Here is a 25,775-nt window from a genome sequence, read left to right as displayed (position 1 = left end):
TTTGAATGTAAAAAAATGTTTAGCCATCTTTTATCACACAAAGCCACCCTAATCCAAGTTACAATGCATGGTGCTGCTGCAGAAAGCAGCTTAATCAATCACACAAGACTAGTTGAAGCTTTACAATCAAATAGGTATTGGACACTATAATAAGTGTGTTTGTATTGCATGCAATAGGACAAATGTAATGCAGCTAAATCAAACATTCACTCCCAATATCTCTGTGGTTTGCTAAAGACTTAATGTCACATTATTCTTAATTAAATATGTACTAACCTGGGGCATTGACCTGATACAAGAACAGCTGTTAAATGGTTAATGGGATGTAAGTAGGTGCAATGAGACCTACTTTTGTTGTTTTCACTTTTTTATCCTTTCCAAATTTAAACATTATATTCTGAATTCTATAGTATGGGGAAATTGTTTTTGTTTGTGCAATATATAGTTAGCTTATTTAGCTTTAACATTGAGTTATGTATGCCTCCTATGCCTACTTCAGAGATTTGTAACAGGAAACATAATTGCAAAAAACATTAGGGACTTTCTTGTTTGTGTTAATGACTTGAAGTTAGCATGTGGGTGTTGGGGTATATTGTACAATTAAAGTGCAGTACTTCAAGATAACAAAGTTATGAGGGGGAATCAGAAAAGTATGTTGATGATTTTTCTCCTTGTGTGAAACTCTTACAAAGCAACAAAGCGGATGAAAACACAGATTATTCAGACATTTTACACAGGTTAAACTATATTATGAATGTAAATTGTTAGTATATAATGGAAACTTCTATCTAAGAAATATGGAGATGTAATATTGTATTTGACGTAAATAACATGAACGTAAGGAAGAGAAGAGGTATATACAACTTCACCATATACATATTAAAGTTGATTCATGAAAGAAAGATGCACGTGGAATAGTTTTTACTGCAAATAAACATTTTAAAATAAATGTTCAACGATCCATTTTCATTAAGGCAGCTGTTTGTTAATGTAAGAATCACCAATCAGTACCCAGTCTAAATATGGCTTAGAAATTAAACTTTGTTTCATTAACAAACTCTTAAGAAATCCACCAAGCATTTGCCTGACTTTCTTCTCTCTCTGCATTAGAGTACAGGTGTTTAACTATTTTTTATGATTCATGTTTTTAGGGGTCATTTCTAAGGAGGATTAAGTAATTAACTTATGTAATAAGTTTCTTGACAATACTGCCAGATATTTTCCCACAAATTATATATAGTACAAATTTACACCGAATGTAATGATATGCAATGTCTACTAGGAATGATATAGAAATAAAATACATGTCAATAATTAATATTTATTTATCTATAACACGTGTATTGGTTTCTTTATTTTTGCTATTATACTTCAGTACTATATCACAAAAGTAATAAAGCAAACAGTGAATGAGTAAACATTTAAAAGGACTTCAGAACACATAGTGCTGAGCAACTATAGGTACCTATAGATAAACATCTTAGTTCAAATAGTGTCAATAGCATGTGAAATTGTTCCAGGCCAGTCATGTTTTAAACTGTATACAATATAGGGTACAGTGATATAGCAAGTCTAGAAATGTAAAACTAATAAAAAAAAAACGAATCTGCTCATGATTTTACCTCTTTTGGATAGTGTGCAGGGTCAAATAGTGCCGTCCTCATAATTAAGGCCTTTGAGTACTTTGAGAATAGCTATTAAAACAATCTGTAGAATTGTGGATTTGCACAATTTGTAAACAATGAGTTAGGAAATGAACTGGATGTGTTTGCTGTCAGTCTATAATTACCCCTTTGTCGGGTCTTTTACTAAACAATGTCTAGTTTTAAGTGGTTTGATGTAGTGTGTGCTTGTTAGTTTGCATGCAAGTTCATGTTTGCAACATGATTAAAAAAAAAGTTAATATACTTGACATAGAATTGGCATTTTTATCTGTAATATTATAATTTAAAACACAATTAAGATAATATAGGTAAATTATCGTCTACATCTCTATTTAATATGATTAACTGAAATGTAAATAACCTTTGGGAAAACATTAAGAATGACAGAACAAAACGCCCTTGTTGCATTTAATCATACTATTTGTCTATGGATTTCATTATTTAATATTTGATGTGTGTGTGTGTGTGTGTGTGTGTGTGTGTGTTTCCATGCAAGCGAAAAACTTTAATTCGTGCAAAATGGTTGGTCTCGCTGCAATGAGAACAGCTAACAGCTTTTCAGAGATACATTATTTTTTGAATGATTTGCTACTACTAACCAGAAGGAAACGTGACATCGCACTACACGGTGTATAAGGAGTATAGAGGAAGGAAACGAAACCGGCAGCAGTCCTGGATTAATTTCCATTTGCCCGTCGGATTTCCTAAAATTGCAGCCTGAACAACTGTCCCACAAGAATGAACTAGGTAGCAGTCGTTTCCCAGCGTTCGTGTCAACGCAGATTTGCGCAGCTCTGCACGGGTCTGTGCGGCTCCACCAATGGGAGCGTTGGAACCTGCAGATCTGCGCACAACTGCGGAAATCTGCGCTACAAGAAGGTGACCATCGTTTCCTTGCTGCATTTGTCCCCGCCCACAGTTTCCAACACAGATTGGAAATGGGATGGAGCAGAGAAAACGCACAATGACGGGGGCATTGTGCTGCATCTGCTGGCAGTCGTGCATTTTTGGGAGAAGTGAGGACATGCCTGGTGGGCGCAATCCGTAAGATTTCCCACAATAATACAATGTATCCGTTTTCTGACCGACCATAGAGGATGGTGTTTTCAGCAGGTAAGCCTTTGTTTGCGATCTGCCCGCTAAGGAGGCTTGGATTCAAAAGCATTTTTTTCCGTTTTTACTTTTTTGATTTCGGATAGCGCAGCATAGGGCAGGCATGTTTCTAATGTGTTTTGCAGATAACCGGGAATTATTTCGAAATATTTGACCATTTGGCGCACAAAGTAGGATCATTCATTTGTGTTTACCTAAAGCAAATGATTTAAGCACTGTGTTGCAGAGCGAGGGCATTTACACTGGTGAGTAAACTACCAAAATATGTGACTATAATTAAGTAAATCCACGCCATTTACTTTCAATATGTAAGATAACATGTAGCCTATCGCATTGTTTAGAGCATTCATCCCAGCTGGTTATATTTCTGAACCTCCATGATAAGGTATAGGGTATAGTAGACTATCTGAAAAATAGTTTTGCAACACACAAATGGCTTGGATGTCATAAGATCGATAATATTAATATTTGTGAGTTCAATTTGACATGAAGGTGGTAAATTAGCGCCCTTTTCACGGCAGTGTGTGGACGTTTTGCACCCAACAGGGTAGTTGTTTTCCATGGCAGCTCATGTTTGTCGTTGAGGGGCAGATTTTAATCTTTCAAATAAAGCAAATCATGGAAATGATATCATTGTGAAAGCCTGTATGTCCCTTTGACTGGCAGTGGTATGTGGTAACATAATTTTGATATGAATTTCTTTACAGTGCATTTACATAATAAACAGTAGGTATGTTAGCATTACGTGGATATAATGTATCTTTCAGATAACGAGGTTCAATTACATTTTGTGGCACAATTGTAATTGTAATTAAAATGATGCGGTGTTCATATAATGGATCAATTCCAGTTCAACAAAGCCTTTTTTTTTCTTCCCCATTTGGACAACACTGATCCACTATAGCATAAATAAATAATGTTATTGAATTACAATTTATAGCTTCAATTGTTAGCATCATGTCGGAGCAGCTTCAGAAAATCAGATGTGATCGCATTGAGCAAACAACAAAGACTCACCACACAATTGATGTTTAATAACCAATAAAATGCAGTAATGCCAATTTGATGTATACCAATTAACCGTCCAATTAACAGTCCAATCGTGTTTTAAACTTGATTTAAACGTGAAGTTTCATGTATTTTCAACCACATTTGAGAGCCTATACCTAGGCCAATCCACTATCCAAAAGGATGCAGGCTTGTCAGTGTGCAAAATAGGGATTCTTGCCCAGGTTGCCCAACTAGCTACTGAACATTTGCAGACACAGGCCTTATCTGCTCCAATTGCCTGTTTTCATTTGTCTGAAAGATCTTCAGGTCTGGGAAATGTTCAGTCCACGTCTAGTTTGGATGGGGTCTTGTTCCTCAGAAGCAGTGGGTTTTGAAGATTTCACTGGGCTTGTTGATCTGTTGTGGTGATTTGAATATGCTTAGTTTCTATATTCTCTGGTGAAGAGATTTAAAATTGGGTCTCTACATTCACATTCAGCTTGCTGTGGTATTGATGTATATCAGTCACAGAGTACTTTTTCTCTGCTGTACACTTTTGTTGTTGTAGATTCTGCCAAATCCTTTACCTGGGCCATTAGCAATGGAATAATTCAGTTCCCTACTTTTACAGACCTTTTCCTTGGTTTCCCAGATGATCCCAATGATCTTTCTATACTTCGATGTATCAGTGTTAATTGATCTAATATCTATATAGTTCATATGATGACAATGAATGAATCTTCATTCCACTAATGTAAATTAGTTCATGTAATTTGTAACATCATGGACTCCATATTTGCATTGTCTTTGCAAACGCTGAGAAAACGTTAGAATTGTGTCAAAAAAACCTCTGATAGGCAAAATACCAATTACCTTTTCCTTCATGTGTATTAAAATCATAGTGACAAGACTGCAGTTTTGGTCATATTTCACATAAGAACATAAAATTTACAATTTGCTATTTATATTACTGTATTTGAAAATAAATAAGAACCTAAGAAAGTGTACAAACGAGAGGAGGACATTCGACCCATCCTGCTCATTTGGTGTCCATTAATAACTAAGTGATCCAAGGATCCTATACAGTATTTTTAAATGTTCACAAATTTTCAGGTTCAACCACTTAGCTGGGGAGTTTGTTCCAGATTGTGACGACTCTCTGTGTGAAGAAGTGTCTCCTGTTTTCCATCTTGAATGCCTTGAAGCCCAGTTTCCATTTGTGTCCCTGGGTGCGTTTGTCCCTGCTAATCTGGAAAAGCAGGGTTTGATGGTTAATGATGTAAAGCAACAGTAAAAATAAATAAAATATAAAAATGAAAAACACAGATACAAGATGTGTCATTAGCATATAACAATGTTAAGGGGAGCATTTGGCCTAAATCTTGCTAGTCAATCTAACGTAAGGTTTCTGTAAGTAGGTCATAGTTTTAACAGTGGCTTTTATGTGATCCTCTTTCAACATGTTCCTGCTTGTAAACTAAAAGCACGTTTGAGCATTCAGAGATTATATTTTATTTTTTCTTAATTTTTCATTACAGAAATACATTCCATATCGAAGGTCCAGGAAAAAAGGAACACGGATAGGTTATTTAAAAAATCAAAGGCACCAAGTCTATTCTTTACTACAGACATTCAGTTGTGTAGTGTTTTTAAAGATATGTTATTAAAACACAAAATCTCCAAGGTAGAGGTCGACCAATAGTGGATTTAACCGATAACAATAATTAGGGTGGGGGGGAAAGCCGATTTCCAATTAATCGGACGATTATTTTTTCTTAGTAGAACTCCTTTCTTATTTCTCAAAAAATGCATGTAGATGTAAACATAAAATAAACGTGACAGCACCACGCATTGTTTTACTTTTATTTATAGATTTTCGTGTTGCATTTGCAAGTAATAAAGGCGGCTACAGTTTTACAACTGGATTATCAAGGACACATTAGAACATTCTGCAATCATATAAGGGTGTCACCATAAACATAAACACTTAATGTTTGTAATCCACGCACTTGTTTTACGCAAATAAATACGATTCAAAATTAGAGGTCGATTGATTAATCGGGGCAGATAACAGCTTTTTGAAACTATAGGCAATCAGCAGAAATGAATGCCGATAAATGGCCGATTAGTTTTTTGGGGTTGTATGAATTAATATCCTTGGCTACAGGGGACAAACAAGGCCTCTAGTGGTGAAATGAAAACCATCACTGACTCCTCATGGAGTTCATGGACACGTGTGACGTGGCTCAGTGTGCAGGCGCTGCATGGCTGGAACTTCAAATCGATGCTCGCTTAACAACTTCGGCTGAGAGAAGAGGTACGTAAACAAGTTGTAGTGACATAGTCAATCAAACATTGAAAACAAACAAAATAAAATGGAAGGTACTTTTTTTACGACTCTGACAGTATTATAAATAGCTACATAGCACTTATATCCCTGAAAATCCGCACCCACGGACACGCTGCTTTGCGTGTACAATAACTTCATATCAAATATAAACACAGCAATTGTTATTCTTCACTACTAAACTACTTAAAGGACAAATAATATTTATTGTACTTCCCAATCAAATAAATTGTATAATCCCCTTTGAAACACAGTATTTCATTGGTAGAAACAATAATCTGAGCCACGTCACACGTGTCCATGAACTCCATGAGGAGTCAGTGATGTTTTTCATTTCACCACTAGAGGCTGTGTTTGTCCCCTATTAACAAGGATATTGTTGCGTACAACCTCAAAAAACGATTGGCCATTTATTTCTGACAGTTGCCGATAGTTTAAAAAAGTTATCGCCCCCAAGGTAATCTTTTCTACTGGGTATCCAAGGCCAAATCTGAATTCAGTGTGCGTATCAAGAAAATGGATTCAAAACGTTTTTACAAAGCTATGATATTTGAATCTAGCGCATAATGATTAGAAGACTATTAAATATAGTGGACTTGAGATACTGATTTCACTCTGCATTTAAAAGAACACAAATTGAATGGCTTTTTTTTTTAATAATTGTGTTTGATAGACGAGTTTATTCTTGTATTCATGTTGACTTGATGACATATCAGTTTTAAGGGTTAATCTTAATCTTAATTTTAAAGCAGCAGCTTCCGCACATCTGGTGGTGATTTCTAAGAGAACAATCCTTTAACTAGAAGATTTCTCTTTCTAGTCTCTACCCTTTCTAACGCATCAGACAAAAGTAGTTCATTGACCTCTCTTTACTCTCCTGACATTTTAGCTTCTGGTTTGTTTTAAAATGTTAGAAATCCTTTTAGGGATGTAATTGAATATTTATTTTTCTTTGGTTCAGAGCAATCAAAAAATTGTTTCAGTGATGTGGAATAAAGTCCTATCATCAAATGACCAAATCTGAAGGTTAGTGAATTGTATTGGGTGTCATGCACTGATTACATGTATCATTAGCCCCAAGATATTGAGGTCTATACATGCTCTGACATACTCATTTAAACTTCTAGACGTGCTATTTGATTGCAGAGCTGTTTTAGTGGAAAGTTCAGTTGTTAATGGTGGACCAAATGATGTTTAAATGGCACAAAAAGTAATTGAAGTACGTGCTGTTGCTACATTTCCATTCTGTGTTATGCAAAACATGACTCCAATATGGGCTGTGACTGTGTTCTCCTTGGAAATATTATTTTCCGTGATGCACACCAGTTATATATTGACTAAACAGCTAGGCTATACCACCTTTGGTGCTATTAATGGAATAGTTGGCACATGAAAGATTTATATAATGGATTCCACACATTGTTGTTAGTACTAAAAGGGAAAAGGTGTGAACCATTGGTATCCATGATATCCACTTGTGTGCCATACAATCCATGATTTAGATGGGATGGTAATGCCCCACACCCTTCATTTAAGTTGCTGGTCGGTTGCTGGTTATACAATTGCCAGTTTGCTTTCACAGTCCCCCATAAACATCAGTCCATGTCCTGTAGAATTGGTTGTCTGCTACAGTATCTCTTCCTTGATGCTTCTCTTTTCAGTCCTGTCTTGCACACCTTCCATCATCTTTAAAATGGTTACTCCTACTTTGGTGTGCACCAGGAATAAAGGCCACCTGGCAAACTTTATCAGTTTGGATGTATATTGTGCGAGAATTGTAAACATTGTACAAATCAGAAAATACGCACAATTGATAACTATAGAGACGGATCTCTTCACCTGCCATACATCAATGCTATAATCATTTTAGTTAATGTTAAGATGTATGGCTAGTATATGACCTATTACAGGCACAGAGAAAATGCTTTCTGGAATGAAGGTCATTTTGGTATGTATGGTATTATCTAGGTGAGGTTTTAATTTTTTTTTTTTATAATTTATTTATTTTATTTATCTATGCTCATGGAGCAAATATTGGTTATACAAACAAAAAGGCATTCAATCCACAGAGAAGGAAGTTCAGAATATATTAAATATTTTTAATGCTGCAGGACTGTTCAAAAGATACACTGAAAAGCCGACTTGCTTTGTTCATTAGTTACAAAGTTTTAGTTGGGTCAGATCTGAACATTTTAAAAGATTGGCAGACATTTCTTTGGTGGTGGAAACCTCAGGAATGGTCAACATTTTTGAACTTGACCAATAATGCACAAACACTGGGTGTCAAATGTAAGTGCAGCTCGTGTTATAAAAGTAGAAGCTTGCCTCTAGCATCGGAAACGGTTAACCTTACCCCCGTCTTTGCTACTCCCACTTTCCTGATGTAGAATTAGTTTTACTTGCAGCTGGCAGTAGTACACTCACAAAATGGTAATTATTGTTCCTTTCCTGGTCTCTTTCTGCTTGTACAAGTCTGCTGGCTGTATTGTAATGTAGCAGAATAAGCATGACTTGAGACTTAAGACTTAATGGGCATAATGGGAAACTGCTGACGACTACCCAGGCGTAATAGTTTCAGTTGGTGGTTTCTGTTCACTCCAGCGAACAACTTGGAGCAGCACGTATTTCTGGATTTGGAATTCTGTACTGTAGTGGGCATGTGTTACAAATAAAGGTCTATACTTGTTTCATCTATTCTGTTTTTTTTTTTGTGACCATCTTTGCTACACTTGTGTTAAATGTTGACTGACAAAATAAACCTAAAAATGGGAAAACTACAATAAAAAACTTGCCTACATTAGTTGTAGTTTTACCACAAACATGCTCTTGCAATGTGAGCTCCTCAAAAGTACCAACCAAATTAACTAACTACAAATAGGCAACAGTAAATTGGTTTGGACATATAAGTATCTGTCACGACTGCCTTACAGCACTATATGAACTGCATTAAACAAATTAAATGTTTTTGACCATAGGAGGATAGTTGAAGCATGAAAATGACAAGTGATGCCATTTTTGTAAACACTAGCTACAAGTCTTCTCATTCAGACTCAAAATAAGGCAATAAACATGAAAAGGCCAACACCTGGTGTTGGCTTACAAACCAAACTGCAGCTCATAAGACATTTAAATGTCTGTGTTGTTGAATTAAATCTTATTGTTAACACTGGGTCTGTGTGTAGCTTTAACCGAATCTTTGGGAATTCTGGTGTAAAGAAAACCTAAATAGCTTATTTTGTGTATGTGTTTTACAATATTTTAGGGTGAGTAACAGGATTAATTAATTAATGTACCCCCAGTATATTTTCTTAATCCCACCTTTATCACAATTCTTAGAATAACTACAGGTAAATTAATTGCTGAGGATAAAATCCCAGTTTTTTTTTTTTTGTAATCCTCCTAGAAAAGGTTGTGACATAACCATTTAAAATATATATTAATATATGTGGATTAATAGAGAATAAGAAAAGCCTCAATCGGCAATTTCAGCCACCACTTTACAAAATCATAGATGAGCTGAATGGAAGGGGTTTCCATGAGATCAAAAGATTATAATCTAGCTCTGGTCATCATATTTTTCTAGGGCATCTATGGTTTATATAATTTAACTCTGGATGTTTGTCTTTTTTTTCCCTGCTGCTTTGTGACTTAAAAAATAAACTGCTTTTGATAAAACGACATGCTGCGTCATTGGAGTCTTAAGCAGTATTATTATATGCACGTCACATGCACACACCATTTAGATCTGTGCATGAGTGTAGTCGGTCACTCGGCCAAACCAAATGTTGGAAAAAGCCCAGACCAATTCCATCCCATGTAGTCCATCAGAAATTGGTTTATTCAAAAAATATTTTCTACCACTATTTAAAGGGAAAAGAAATATCAGCTCTCTCCTTTTACCACACACTGCATTAAATTAACACAAAGGGAAAACTATATGGGTTCCTAAATTTCTCTACATTGATCTTCTATATTGCTGTTTAAAATTTTAACTTAAACATTTGAATGTGACTTTAGTCCACCAAATGAAAATACTAATATTTTAAATATGACAGTGTTGATGATTTAAATGTTCTTTATTTAATATCACCTATCTTGGACTGTTTATTTATTTTTTTGGATGGAAACTTCACTGTAAAAATTTTAAAGTATACTCCATTTTATTTCAAGCCTCTGGGTGCAGGGAAATTACAAATCCCTAGTAAACCAATACAGGGCACTATTTTCTCCATGGCCAATTTTCAGCCAATAGTTATGATCAAGCAACAGACATCATGCTAAATTGAAAGTATATATTAGTGGGTTTTTTTAATAGTAATTGTATTCATAAATGGGGAGGGGGAACACAATGGATATCTGAAAGGTCTCAGCTGGCATTTAACAACCCACCACTTCACAGTTTACAGACAGTAATTTCTTCTAGAGCATCTCCCATATTCTGCATTGTCATTTAGCTTTGACATGCTTCACCGGCCCCTGCCGTTCTCTTGACAGGACTGAGATGAGTGTGTTACCGCACAGCTGGGCTTCAGTCAGGCATGAAGGAATGGCTGGCAGTAAAACAGACACCAGCCGTGTGAGATGCATATCAGACGACACTCCCCAGTCTTAAAAGGGGGTTAACTATTGTGTATGATCTTTGTTTTTGTTCAGGTCGAGTTTGAGGTATTTCTGTAGTTTGTCATTTCCACCAGTTCAGTTTTTTTCGAATGGAGGTTTGTTATTTCTTGGATTATTTTTCTTTTCACTGATGACTGATTTAATAATTAAACCATAAAATCTCATTTTAAGCAGGTGGGAGTTCTGATGGTTAATTTTTAAACTCTGTGGGATATCCATTTCTGGTTTATAACATGAAACCCACAAATGTATGGTTGGTGCAGATATTTCTATAATGAAATGCAGAGATGTCTTCTGAAACTGAATGATTGACACATTTTTTTACTTGGCAAGAGTCTGTAGAAGCTCTTGTTTTCATTTTAGTTGAATGTATTTGTTTTATTGATTTAGAAGACTTTAACATTTGTCTCTAAGCTGAATCAGTGTTGGACCAACCCAGAGAAGATCTAAGTAATACATTACATTTAATTACCAATACTTATTAAACTGTGGGTTTTTGTTTTTCTCTTCCCTTTTTAAATCTCTAGAAAAGGAGTATTCATTTCATGGCTTGTTTTGTATAAAGGCATTGATTTGTAAAATAACGATTTTTCGAATGACGAATTCCAAAGTTAACATTCTCCTGACTGCCACCTCCTGATGTGTGCGCTGAAGAGATTGCAGGCTGATGACTGACCTCTGAATTGATATTATCAGTGGTTTAAGCCCTGTGGCATTTCGCTCAGCCTGGGAAATGAGCAGCTGGTTTCTTAAGGGGCCTGTGTTCTCGGGAGCGACGGGGGGGTTGAAAGAGAATCGGCAGGACCATTCTTACTTCGTAAATGCCAACTTTTTTTTTTTTTTTTCTTCATCTCGAGTAAATGGTCACCTTGCTGACGTTGGAACGTGTCCCATTTAATGCTGGTATATATCCAACTGGTGGCATTGAGTTTCTCATTGTATCCTCAATAGGTTAATTCATCCTTAATTTTGAGTTTTTACTTCTTAAAGTAAACCGCGGTAGTTTGTGTTGATTAATCCGTGAAGTAGGAAGAAATAGGGTTACATTGATTCACTTAGAGAAAGTCAGATAAACCATGGAAATGTGGTCATGTGAAGAATTGATTTCCTTCATCACCAGGGGAAACCATTTCACTCATTTCTTCCCATAATGATTATACACCCTGTTGTAGCTGTTCTTCAATTGTAAGTGTCGATCACTTCAATCAATGTTTTATATCCCTCCCAGGAAACGCCATATGGCCGTTTCCATATGCGTCATACGAGAAACCCAGAAGTGTTTTCCTTTGCCTCAAACAGAATCCCTATCCACTTTCATGTTGAAGATTTTCTAACACCTTGCTTTACTCATTTTGGCAAGTGGTCAGGAACTGGTTGTCTTATAAATTAAAATGTAAGAAAATCAGGCCATGTTGTATGGGTCAGTCAAGGGACACAGCCTTTTTTGTTTTAATTTGCATAAATTCCAGTCAAAATCTCTAATCTGTTGTGTGTTCCATCTACAGCTTAACTAAACAAACTTTTAGATGTACATGCGTTATATGGGACATACACGTTAATTCACATTAATTGCTTTTTCACAAACGGTACGTGCAGCTTGACATTTTAAATTAACTCAAAATTTAGAATTATGATATGATGATTTACCAGACACCAATACTTTCTCAAAACAACAATGGGTAATTAGGCTACTAACATTTTGTATGGTTTGGAAATTATCCACATAATGCTTTTTTTTTTTTTTTTTTTTAAATTAAGTAAACCTATGACTTCATTTCAGAGTGTCTGTAGTGTCTTTATGCAATCCGTGTATTGCAAGCACATATCAGCCATTTTAACTCCCTCTTAGTGATAGAAAATTAGACCATTCTGCTTCTCTTCTCTTGTCTTTTCACAGTTTTTTCGTATCATTAAAGACTTTGCCAGTAATCTCAGCTGTGGATTGTTTTTGCCACCTGGGATCAGCTTCCTGTCTTTCAGTCCATTACCCACAAGGGAGCGAGACAAATTTGGGCTGTCATCGCATTGCCTCTCACTATTCAGAGTTCAGCGTATGTAAAGTGATCCAGTATTTAGATTGCAGCTACTTTGAATTTCGGTGTGCTATACATCAGACAGGCATGTGTTTTGCAAATATGGGACCACCTACTTTGCCTTTTATTTTTTAAAGGGGGCAAGAGGACTGCTTATGTCATATAATGGTCTGTGTCTAATGTCTTGACCATACTAACACACTTTCCCCAGCCTGGAAACAACTTTGAATATTGGAATGTAGTTTCCATCAATGACATGAGATTCTTGTTTGTTTACCTTTGTGACACAGTCCATTGTTATTGAAGCAATAATGACTGAGGAGGACCTTCATGCTTCAACTATCCTCCTATGGTCAAAACATTTAATTTGTTTAATGCAGTTCATATAGTGCTGTAAGGCAGTCATGACAGATACTTATATGTCCAAACTCACCCACCTGCTAAGGCTCATTAAGTTATAAGAACTCCACTTCTTGGTAATATTCAATTTAAAGCTTAAATACATATCTTTTAATTTTACATGTTGTGGTTTCTACTTGGAGAAATTAGGACAGTCCACTGTGCCACCTTATATTGTTTCCTTTCATTTAAAAAAACATTAACTTTGGGGCAGAACCCTGTTAACATTTGATAGTTAGTTGATTCCTCTGGATACCGTATACAAACTGCAAACTACATCTGCAACACATCTTGCCATCGGTTAATTGTAGCCACAAGCATGGATCTTTATTGTTCCCCTGTGGTGTCAGTAAATGAGTTCTTAGACTCCTCTGTCCTTTTTTTTGCAGCCTAGGCTTAAACCGTAGATTAACTATATGCGTGTGTGTGTGTGTGTGTGTGTCTCTCTCCATTTGTGCATAAATACTTGTTGGGTTCTAACAGAATATGGCAAACTTAAAACAAGTCTTTCAAAGTAATATATTTAAACTGTGGAGCCTTGTGTATGTTTTCAAACCTGTTTATCAAAAAGCATTACAATCCCTGGAATTTTGTATTTATTTTCTTTCCCAGAATTCCAGGTGTTCTTTTCATCGTTGCCATATGCTTTGTCACTGCAGTGCCTCACATCGCTGACTTGAGTGTTTCTCTTGATTACTCTAACCAAAACGCTGAAGTACTCAAGTGTGTGGGAGGTCTGCAGGCAGTAGTTTCTTGTACAAAATTAGCCGAAGTGATTCCATACTGTCTTCTGAAGATTTCAGATCTCTCGGTCAACATTTATAAATGTATGGGTTAATAACCAGGAACATTTTCCCTTCTGTCATTAGCCACCCACAAAAGTATAGCTTTCAACTTGATTTTAAATTAGTAGGCTGTATAAGCACCCCATAAATGAAGGAAGTTAAAACCTGCTAACATGCACCACCCATAAAACCTATTTTTCTTTCTTCCTTTTTTTGATGTGCTGTTGTCATGTACTTCCTGTATCATTGGCCCTATTGGTTTTTTGCTTCTAGTTGAACCTTTAAAGGCTGGAGATACACTAGAATGGTTTATGCAGCCTGCATGCAAAGATAGAGATTGTTCTGGTTGCATAGTTTATTGCATCATTTTACTTATGTGTCACTTGTTTTTTAGGTTCATGCAGCATGCTGGGAACAAAATGGCGTTAGCAAAATAAGGGGTACCGATCTAGGTAAGTATTGCTGTAATTAGTGTTTCAAATAAATCTGCAATTCTTTTTCATATGCTCTTACCTGATTTTGCTTTGTCATTACTTAATTAACCTCTCAAAACTCATATGTCCCCTAGTGCCTGTGAGTGCTATTGTGACATTGTATCTATTTTTGCCAGATTGTTTTAAATAGTTTTATTGTAATTTAACATTGGGATTGGGTAGATCATGGTTGCTGTGTTATCTTTTGGTGTGGAGCTGTTTGAGGGATGATTTTGGCATAGGTGGCCAATTATTTGGCAGCAATCTGTTAGTTGTAAATATAGCTACAATTCTTTCACATTGTACTTTTACACTCCAACTTCTGTGGATCAGTAAGATACAAGTTGTACTATTTATTGGATCATATTCTTGTCCGTTTGGGTTTTATTATAATTTGTGTACTAAACACGGAGTCTGGATGTTCCCCCTATGTATTCTTTCTCTAGCTCGTACCCTGCAAACAAAACTGATATTTGTAATAACTATTAAACATTAACAGATTTCCCAATATACCCATGATGTACAACCACGTGTTATACCTAGGGAAAGCATTATGTATTATCACTGTGAAATAAATAGCCAATTGCTCAAAATTATCACTATCACTAAAATGAGACGGCCCCAACATACAATTTTTCCATCCTCACTATAATATTAACGATATTGTTTCTGTAGGGACATTATAGTGTTGCAACTAGGAATTTTGAATTTTGATTCCACCAACACTTTAGGCAGTTCAAAGTGCTGTATTTTGTAATCTCAATAGTTCAGTGTAGGAGAGACTTTGACTTGCATGGTTATATCTGGGTAAAGTAAAGCATTTTGCAATTTCATCTTTGTCCTTTTAACAGGGAGAAAAAATACTTTCAGATATCAAGTACATTTTTAAATAAAACTTTCATATTTTTAAAGGCCATTAGTGATAAGCTCTAAAATGCTTTAGGAACTTGTCATCATGAGAAGCTGTACAGAGAACCTATAATGTGCGTGAATATTATCTAATAAAAGCAAACCCAGTAAACCGTCATGTCAATTGGCAGAATGTTTTCTGCCCTAACTAAATGACCCTGTTTTTAATTTTTTTAGGCCCCTTTTGAACTTGCTGCTCAAACGCCTGGAAAAACTGTGAATTGCCATTACCATGAAATCCAATATCAAACAATGGAAGCAGATGGTACTCATTGGTATGCTGGCATGGGTTCTTCTGTTCTTGGCACTATTTACCTATTTCATGGACTACCGCGTGGACGATCCAAATGCCACAGGCTCGATGTCCTACACAGAGACGCGGAGGCTGACCTCTATCCAGGGCAACAACCGGGTCATCATGGTCTCTCAACAAGAGGCTGCCGCCTCGGACCCCAACAGCCATAGCGACCTTTTCAATTACCACTATGTTAGTGAACAGGCTGCTGTTAACCTACAGTCCAAGCCTATACAAACACGGTACAGTCTCGAGACCAATGGGAAGAACACCAGGTCAAGAGATCGAAGAACGACACGGAGCAGCTCTGGTGGGATTTGGTTCGCTGCTGGTCAGCAACAAATGAGTCGGGACGACCGACACACCATGGAGAAACTGTACCCTGATGAGGATGATCCTGAAGAAATCAAGCAGGAGCCAATAACAAGAAGGAAATCTAGGTTGGGGAACTCGAGCCGCAGGAGGGAGAAGCTGCTGGATACTGTGGATGACTTGGAAGAATACTACTTTCTGAAATCCAAGTCGGTCATTTACAAACTGTGGAAAGGCAACGTGTCTTCAAAGATGCTCACGCCGCGGCTGCAGAAGGCCATGAAAGATTACCTTAATGCTAATAAGCACCACGTTAACTACAAAGGTAAAAGGAGGACTAGACTCAGTGGAGAAGAGGTTCTGTGTGAGCTGAAGAGCCAGATAAGGGTGCGCTCTCTGGATGGGACGGAGGCCCCCTTTTCCAGTCTGGGCTGGGACAAACTTGTTCCCAAGGTTTCCATCAACGAGCTCTATCCTTTAGGATTCAGAAGTTGTGCTGTGGTGACGTCGGCAGGGGCCATACTGAACTCTTCCTTGGGCAAAGAGATTGGTAAGTTAAGAGAAGGAAGGTAAATGTCCATAAGAGACAGAAAATCTTGTGGTTTAAAAGCTTTGTGAATTCAGTACACCAATTTTAATAACTATGCTGAATTTTTAATATTTTTGGTTCTTCTTGAAGTGTTTTAAAGCCTGAAAGTTGATACCTGATACCTACTAAATTGTGGGATTACTTGTCTTAGCCAACGTTATGAAAGAGCACAGAAGGACAAACTAAGGAACATGATGAATGCTCTAATATTGTTCTGCAGATACTTAAGGGAGTCTGCCTCCTTATTATTAATTATATTTCCTAGCAGATGCCCTTATCCAGGGTGACTTACACATTACTTTACAATCACCCATTTATACAGCTGGGTTTGTACTGGAGCAATCTAGATAAAAAAAAACCTTGCTCAAGGGTACAGTAGCAGTGTCCCCCACCTGGGATTAAACCCATGACCGTACAGATTCATCTGTTAATCTCCTGCTTTTGTTTTGGAGTAATAGTTAACACCCTAATAATAATAAAAAAATCAGAATATAAAAGGAATATATTAATTACCTAAAGTAAGTCTGAACCCCCCATTTTGCTGTCAGTGCCTCAGATTTTCATGCATTTAAATGAGGATTTCTTTCCACTAATCTACACACCATACTTCACACCGTTAAGGGGAAAAAACGAATTATTTTGAACCAAAATTATATATTAAAAATATAAAACTTTAATATCATAATGTGATATGATTTCAAACCCCATTGGTTTAATACTTGGATGCACCTTTGGCAGCAATTAAAGCTGAGTCAGTTGGGATAGGTCTCCACCAACTTTGCACACTTAGATTTGGCAACATTTGATCATTCTTCTTTACAAAATTGTTCAAGTTTCTTGGAGTGTTGATAAATAACAATCTTCAAGTCCTGCCACACATTTTTGATGAGATTTAGGTCAGATCTCTGATTGGACCACTCAGGGACATTTACCTTTTGTTTCTTAGCCACTCCAATATAGCTTTGACTGTGTGCTTTGGGTCATTTTCTTGCTGAAAAGGTGAACTTCCGTTCCAGTTTCAGCTTTCTTGCAGAGGGCAGCAGGTTTTCCTCAAGGATTCCGTTTTACTTTGGTCCATTAATTTCCCCTACTATGCAAACAAGTATCCCAGTCCCTGCTGATGAGGAGCATCCCCATTACATGATGCTGCCACCACCATACTTCACATGCAATAAGGCAACAAAAGGTGAAACATTTTAAAGTGGGTATAGACTTTCTATAGGCACTGTGTATATATAATGTGTATGTGTAGACTCATCTTGTTTGAGCAGGCTGGTGGCATACTGTTTTAAAGCAGTTATGTAGTGAATTAGTTAATTCTTCATGCTTTTGTTTTATAATCTTCTTGGATTCCCCATTTAGTACCATAGTTAATGTATTGAACAGCTGTGGGAGAATAGTCTCTTGCAGCTTTCACCAATACTTTGGGAGTCCAAAATGTCCGAACTGGGATCAAGCCTTGTTAACAAATCCATATGGCGTGTTTTAATTTAATCTTTTGTTAAAAGAATTTGCTCTTTTATAAGTATTGCACCAGATAAAAACAAAACAAAAATAATCTTCCCGGCTGCATTAACCGAACTGGAGCCTGTGTAATTGGCCATCATTTTGAAATGTGGTTCCATATGTCATTCTTATTGCAGAGGGGGGGAAAAAACATGTCTTTAAGCTAAGATTTGTAATGACACCTGTTCATTGCCTGAATGCCAGGAAATCTGCATGCTCAAACCCTGAGGTTTTTTTTTTTTTTTTTTGCATAGCTTTAAAGATTTCTTCTGACAAAAGCTCCTTTTATCTTGGGTGACTAATCAAAGGACATGTTTTAACATGACTAGTAAACCTGACAAATCAGAAATGTTAACCAGTTTCGGAGGCATTCTGGAAATTCAGGAAAAACAACTCTTATCGCTTATCGGAAATACCATGTTCTTATCTATTCATTGTTGGAATTTGGAGGCGTAGTAAAACATCTTTGGAATATAGAGTTAATGTTAGCCATATTTTGAGAAACTGAGGATGTAAATGTATCCAAAAGTTAAAGTACCACCAGTACCGTACTGAAGAAAGTTATTGTTCAACACCTACTTTGCTTAACCCCAGAGCTTTGTGCCTTGGGCTTATACACTCACCTAAAGGATTATTAGGAACACCATACTAATACTGTGTTTGACCCCCTTTCGCCTTCAGAACTGCCTTAATTCTACGTGGCATTGATTCAACAAGGTGCTGAAAGCATTCTTTAGAAATGTTGGCCCATATTGATAGGATAGCATCTTGCAGTTGATGGAGATTTGTGGGATGCACATCCAGGGCACGAAGCTCCTGTTCCACCACATCCCAAAGATGCTCTATTGGGTTGAGATCTGGTGACTGTGGGGGCCAGTTTAGTACAGTGAACTCATTGTCATGTTCAAGAAACCAATTTGAAATGATTCGACCTTTGTGACATGGTGCATTATCCTGCTGGAAGTAGCCATCAGAGGATGGGTACATGGTGGTCATAAAGGGATGGACATTTTGGTGAGCTTGTGCAAATTGTAGCCTCTTTTTCCTATTTGTAGTGGAGATGAGTGGTACCCGGTGGGGTCTTCTGCTGTTGTAGCCCATCCGCCTCAAGGTTGTACGTGTTGTGGCTTCACAAATGCTTTGCTGCATACCTCGGTTGTAACGAGTGGTTATTTCAGTCAAAGTTGCTCTTCTATCAGCTTGAATCAGTCGGCCCATTCTCCTCTGACCTCTAGCATCAACAAGGCATTTTCGCCCACAGGACTGCCGCATACTGGATGTTTTTCCCTTTTCACACCATTCTTTGTAAACCCTAGAAATGGTTGTGCGTGAAAATCCCAGTAACTGAGCAGATTGTGAAATACTCAGACCGGCCCGTCTGGCACCAACAACCATGCCACGCTCAAAATTGCTTAAATCACCTTTCTTTCCCATTCAGACATTCAGTTTGGAGTTCAGGAGATTGTCTTGACCAGGACCACACCCCTAAATGCATTGAAGCAACTGCCATGTGATTGGTTGGTTAGATAATTGCATTAATGAGAAATTGAACAGGTGTTCCTAATAATCCTTTAGGTGAGTGTATATTCCTTGGCATTATTTTGAGAAAACTCCCACCTTTATTTTTGGCAGGAGATTGAACACAGTAAGTTCAGCTTCTCAAAACCTCTTTTCAGTCTTCCATCCTGCCTGCAAAATGCTGTCTGTATAATATGGCTGCTAAAGTCTTGAGGTTGCCATTTGTTTTCTTTTCAAAGTATGGAAGATGGTGTGCACATGATCTTTTCTCATTCCTACCGAGTTATTTGCACAAGTCTTCAATTTGTAGAGTCATATTTGTTTATTATTATGATGTTAAATTATTTGTTTGTTCCCTATAACCAAGGATATTCAAAAAGCTGTTATCGGCCCCGATTAATCGGTCAACCTCTAATTTTGAATTGTATTTATTTGTGTAAAACAAGTGCGTGGATTACAAAAATTAAGTGTGTATGTTCATGGTGACGCCCTTATGATTCCAGAATGTTCTAATTTGATAATCCGATTGTAAAATAATTGCAGTCGCCTTTATTACTTGCAAATGCAACACGAAAATCTATAAATAAAATCTTACCCCATAGCCCACAGTTCTGACTTGTCCCATGAACTCACCTGTCACTCCAGATTATTTTCTGGTCATCACCAGTAACTCAGTAGCTCAGTATGTTCTGAGCTACAGAGTTATCTCCTCACAATGTCGACATATCGGAATAAGATTGTGCCAAAAAGCAGGAGTTTCTGTTGCATTGCAGTTACTAATACTAAATGGTATAAGACATTAGTGTGTGTAAAGATTTGTTTAATCGCATTCTTCCTGTTCAAAATAATGTTACATATAGCCTTTGACAACACTGAAGTGTGCAGTACTATGGCCTTTCACTGCCACCTACTGCAGAAAAGTGCATTGTTAAGAAAACCAAAAAATCATTGCTCCATGTAAGCCATATCAGTGGTACCATAAAAAGAGCTGGGAATTATGTAATTTGACCCTTGGTTGTACCATGTTTTACTTAAAATAATTTGATGTAGCTATTGGAATCTGACTGCATCTAATAACTTGATTTCCTTCAAAGAACTTGCTTAACATCCCCAATACATCTTGGATATTTGGTGTAATTCAGTAACTCCGCTGTGTTACAGAATCCATAGACCTCAAGAATCCAAGTTCCTTCCCTTGCATCAACATTTCTGTTTTTTAGACATTATTTTATTCTGATGTTTTCAGTTATTATAAATGATGTACAGAAATTAGTTATTGTAAACTATTCCTTTTGTTTGTTTTTGCAGTTTCCCTCTGATGTACTGACTTGCACTTGAACTGTATCTGTATCTGTATCTGTCACTTGAATTCGTAAAGCCTCTTCCCTACCTTTTAATGCAGTCTATAGGGGGATGATTGGCTTGGTTTTCCTGATAATCATATTGATAATACCTATAAATATAATAACACTGGCTTTACCCATTTAAAACCCTGATATTACACTTAAAATTATAATCTTGACCTCCTGTGTTGTGCGTGTTTGTTTACTGCACACACGCACATGCGAGCCAGCATGGTGAGCTATAGCCCATGTGTTCACTGCTGAATGCTGGTGAAGGTGTCCTGGGGAAATCTTCAACCAGCAGAGGATCAGTCAGTGCTGAATATGATGATATCTTCAGTATTTTGTGTAGTACTGGACTTTTATAATAAGTAAAGATTTATGCTGTTTGTTTTAGAACTTTAATTGCCCTGTATTATGCAGAGATTTCTGCCTTTCAAACTACAGGGGGTCCTCAAAAATTATCTGGGATGCGTTTGCAAATTGCAAGATGACCGATTTAAGGGGAATTAATATCCATAAGAAATAATGGGAATAGCCCTAGATGCTTTCCAACATCCCTAAATCAAAATAAAAGTACCCATCCAAATGTCTATTAAACACCATAAACCACTCATTACCACGATAACTTTACTTAAAAATAAATGTGTAACCATTACTATATGACCCCAGTCAATGAACCCAACATAGTATTGTACCGTTTCTAAACGCCAACACTTTTTATTGAACCTATCTCCAAAGCATTACATCACATTATGTAAAATCAAGACATTTAAAATAATTTGTACTGTTAGTAAAATTTGAGAGAAATTATTTTTCATAAAATTGGGTGTGAATTTGAGAATGCATATAAAAAAAAGTTCACTAACCACTTGAGTCTAGAAACCATTACGATATTAAGATTTAGTGTAAAAATATAATTTTGTACTTTCACAGTGTCTGTAGTTGGAGAAAAGAATGGGAAGATAAAGTAGGAGGAGTGCAAAGATGGAGAAGTAGTGAGGACCCGCTCGTTCTCGACTGCTCTGGTTTTTCTTTTATTATTTTCATACTGTAATCACACCAGTTTATAATATGTGTTGGCCACCATCGTGAGCCAATACTTAGATCACAGACTTTGTAGCGCCGATGTCAAATGCTGACAACGACGCTCTGAGGACAGGTGATAAACGAAAAACCATCCTGTATTCATTAGTGATGACTGTGAAACAACGAGTCGATGAATTGCGAGGACCCCCTGCATTATTAAACATTTGAAAAATGCAGTGAATGGATTTTTTTTTTTTTGGCCTCTCCAAAGTTGCAGTTAACATACAAAATATAACTAAAACTTTACTGTATATAGACTATGAAAAGTAACCTTGAAAGGGTACACAAGCAATCTTTTTGTTGCTTGTTTTTTCATGATGTATTATTGTTTCAGATGAAGTATTTGTAATGATCATATGAATATAATTCCATTCACACGCATGAACTGTAAACCAAGAATGGTAATCTTTAAATTATGCAAATTACTATCAAATGTTTGAAATTGTTTTCGGAAATGTCAGGAATGTCAACGGTCAGTATGTTCCTTTCTTTGCCACCCTGCTGTGTTTTTACCCCAGCAGTGATTCTTTAATTGGGGACTTCACCATGAACTCAGTGATGCTCCCATACTATTGATAATTGCACTTTGTGTAGGTGTCTGGAGGAAATCTCAAAGCTTAAATTACAAATCTGAAGTGTGAAGATTTCTCTCTCCATTTCTTAATTCACTGCACATTTTATTCTAACCTTTTTCACAGAAAAACAAGCAGGATTTCTTCATGCTAGCCATTAAGAAATCCTGCTTGTTTTTCTGTGAAAGAGGTTAGAATAAAATGTGCAGTGAATCTTTTCCCTGAATATTCAGGGACTGGAACTATAAAGGGAAATTGTAACCAAATAATATTGATCTATGTGATATTTTAGCATTTCTAAATATAACACTCAGTGCTCTTTTGTGGTTTGTTTTGCAGATTTATTAAATCTGTTAAAAAGGTATTGATTTTTAGATGTTTCAAAAAGTTGCTAAAAGCAAAGCCTTTCTTTTATATGTAAGAATCCTCTTCATGTGAGAAAATCAATAGGTGAAAAATACTCTTCACAGGGGGTATGATGGAGAGTTAGAAGGTGTTCTACTTCAACAAACCAATTCAATTCATACTTTGCAAGATTGTGTTAATAAAATCATTATTAAATAAGAACCAGTACTCATTTTGACATTCTTACCTCATCTTTTTAATAAAATGTATTTGATACTATATCCCTTATCCCTCATTTAACAAACTTGACAAATATCTATTATCCCAATTTACCAGTCCTCTGTGTATGACATGCAAGCTATGTCAGATTGGATTCCAATAAATCATAAACCAGAACTGTAATAATGTGAATAATTTATTGCTCTTTATGCAAGCTGACATTTTGGGTTCTTTTTGTTTTGGTTTAAATGTGGATCAATGAATCAATTAAGCACTGAAATCTGAGTGAACTGGTCCCAATTGGTCCCTAACTGGTCCCCTGGCTTTCTGCATTCTGTGAGCACCCCCTGGTGTTAACGTCGCTTTCCTCTTTACTGCTCATATGTACTCTACCTGTAGCATGAACAATTTGCTTTAATGATGAATTGTAATCTATAAAAAGTGGTTGCCTTTTTTCCATGTAATAGTTGTTAAAAGTTGTTTTCAGGGAGATTTTACAAGATACATTTTTATGTCATGGTCATTTCAGACTTTTTAATGAATAGTTTTAAAAACATTTATTTAATTACAAATATGTGATAAAAGTTATATTCCTTTACTCAGATGTCCTTTCACCAAAATAACTTGCATTATATAAATCGGATTTTGCATTTTGCACTGACCGATGTAATGTATTTAGTGGTCAATTTGAGAAGGAATGCAGATATATTTGTGTCATATTGTAGTAGCTAGGCATGCAAGAGGCTAATTAGTACCTGATTCACATTTGGAACCATATCTTTGGATATCTTGGAAGTCTGGAGCAGCGCAAAACATGAACACTTTATAGTTAGAAAAAAAAATGACATTACAAGCTATGTACTCGATAACCACTTCCTATATCTAAACACTAGGTGGAGCAAGAACTGTGTAAGTGCTAACAAAGCCTGACAACATGGAGACGAGATGGTCCATTAAAAATGCTATATGGCAGCATTCATTTGGAGGATATGTGCTCGGTTGCATTTTAATGTTTCAGCTGTCCTGTAGTTTTTAGTTTTTTAGTTTCTCATGAATGCTTAACTAGGAATACATTTCTCAATCATGTAAAATGTTGTAATGTCAAAGGTAAATAGACACATTAAATCCAAATATAAATTGTTGTCCATCCAACTTTATATCGATTTTATATTTTGATGTGGGGTTTTACTGCATTTTGCATAACATTAAATGAAGCTGGCCCATTCACATACTTCTTTGTCAAGTCAAGTAGCTAGAGTTGATAGTCATTGATAGAGCTCTTGTTTGGCTCCTCAGATTCTCACCAAGCAGTCCTGAGGTTCAACACTGCTCCAACAGAGGGGTATGAGATGGATGTAGGGAATAAGACCACAATACGCATTATTAATTCCCAGGTGAGGAGGTTTTATATCGATTTTATTTTCAGGGTGTAAACCTGTGTAAACCTCTGATGTGAACTATCCCTTAGACGTCGGCAGAATCTTTTGAACCTGCCAGTCATGTCAGAAAATTAAACTAATCAAATAATGATAATTACAAACAGTTAATTTTATTTTGATAAATGATTGCAGAACATATTGATGTAACTTTCTGACTTTGATAAGAAATGTAGTTTTGACTAATAAGTATTTTACTAACAAACTTTTTTTTTTTATCCTTGTTTCTCATCTGAAAAATGCATAGATTCTTGCTAATCCAAATCATCGATTTAATATCAGCACACTGTATAAAGATGTTACTTTGGTTGCCTGGGATCCTGCACCATATACTGTAAACCTTCACAAGGTAGGTATTTTATTTATTTATATTTCATTTTAATTCTGGAAATCAGAAGTAAAACAGTCATTCTAGATATCCTTAATATCTTTTAAAAGATTACCAAGATGATGCAGTCAGTGAAGTTGTGTGCCCAGGACTTTTCTCACAATGACCATCCATCCCCGCCCTCTTACATTGTTCAGGTTTGAGTGGAGGAAACGTTTCGATGTTATTGTAATTCTGCTCAGGGTGATCAATAACTGTTTAGTTTATTCTCATTTTGTAAATCTAGTGTAGAACACAGTATTAGGTTAAGATGAAAATTAGAACATTTCAAGAGAGACATTGGAAGTATAGTAGGCTGAGAGGGTGGGAATTGCACATCGTTTTTAGCTATTTTTCATTTAATAAATCGGACACAATGGAAGAGACTGATATATAAAGGGAAAAAATGAACATCTGTAATATATTCATAGTCTTCTTTTTCAAAGACATGGAACAGCTCACTGTGTTCCTGAAGTAATCCAGGTAATTCATCACAACGTAAAGTGTCAACTTTAAGCATGAAAATACACTTACTCATTATTAAATTGCTCCACTATACGTCTTAGACCATTACAAAATATTAGGAGTAGTTTATTTTTACTTTTGGACGTTGTTGTTGAACCCTGCCCACCTTTCTGTCAATTGAAGACCACAATTACCTCAAGGATTTCTTATAAGAACTTGGCTTTTATGTCACCACTAGATTGTTTTGTTCTGTATAACCACACTTCTTTCCCATCTACAATGAAAAGTAATTTTCAGAAAACACATAATTTGCCAACATAATTTAGTTTCTAAGGATCTTCTATACACTAATCCATATTGGAATCGTGCTTTTACTTTTGACACCC

At 36.3% G+C, this 25,775-nt stretch overlaps 1 protein-coding gene across 1 annotated transcript in view; it reads left to right on the top strand.

Moving 5' to 3' along the window:
• Positions 1–2,634: 2,634 nt before the first annotated feature.
• Positions 2,635–25,775, top strand: part of st6gal2a (ST6 beta-galactosamide alpha-2,6-sialyltranferase 2a) — a 30,283-nt gene continuing 7,142 nt past the window's right edge. The window contains exons 1-5 of the mRNA XM_066706153.1: positions 2,635–2,777; positions 14,346–14,403; positions 15,511–16,490; positions 24,418–24,515; positions 24,805–24,906. Coding sequence (XP_066562250.1) covers positions 15,566–16,490; positions 24,418–24,515; positions 24,805–24,906 — 1,125 coding nt within the window. The 5' untranslated portion in view covers positions 2,635–2,777; positions 14,346–14,403; positions 15,511–15,565. The remainder of the gene's footprint in view (positions 2,778–14,345; positions 14,404–15,510; positions 16,491–24,417; positions 24,516–24,804; positions 24,907–25,775) is intronic.

Source organism: Amia ocellicauda, chromosome 6 (assembly GCF_036373705.1).
Source record: "Amia ocellicauda isolate fAmiCal2 chromosome 6, fAmiCal2.hap1, whole genome shotgun sequence".
In the NCBI taxonomy this organism is placed as follows: Eukaryota; Metazoa; Chordata; class Actinopteri; order Amiiformes; family Amiidae; genus Amia; species Amia ocellicauda.
This window is presented reverse-complemented; position numbering and strand designations above follow the sequence as displayed.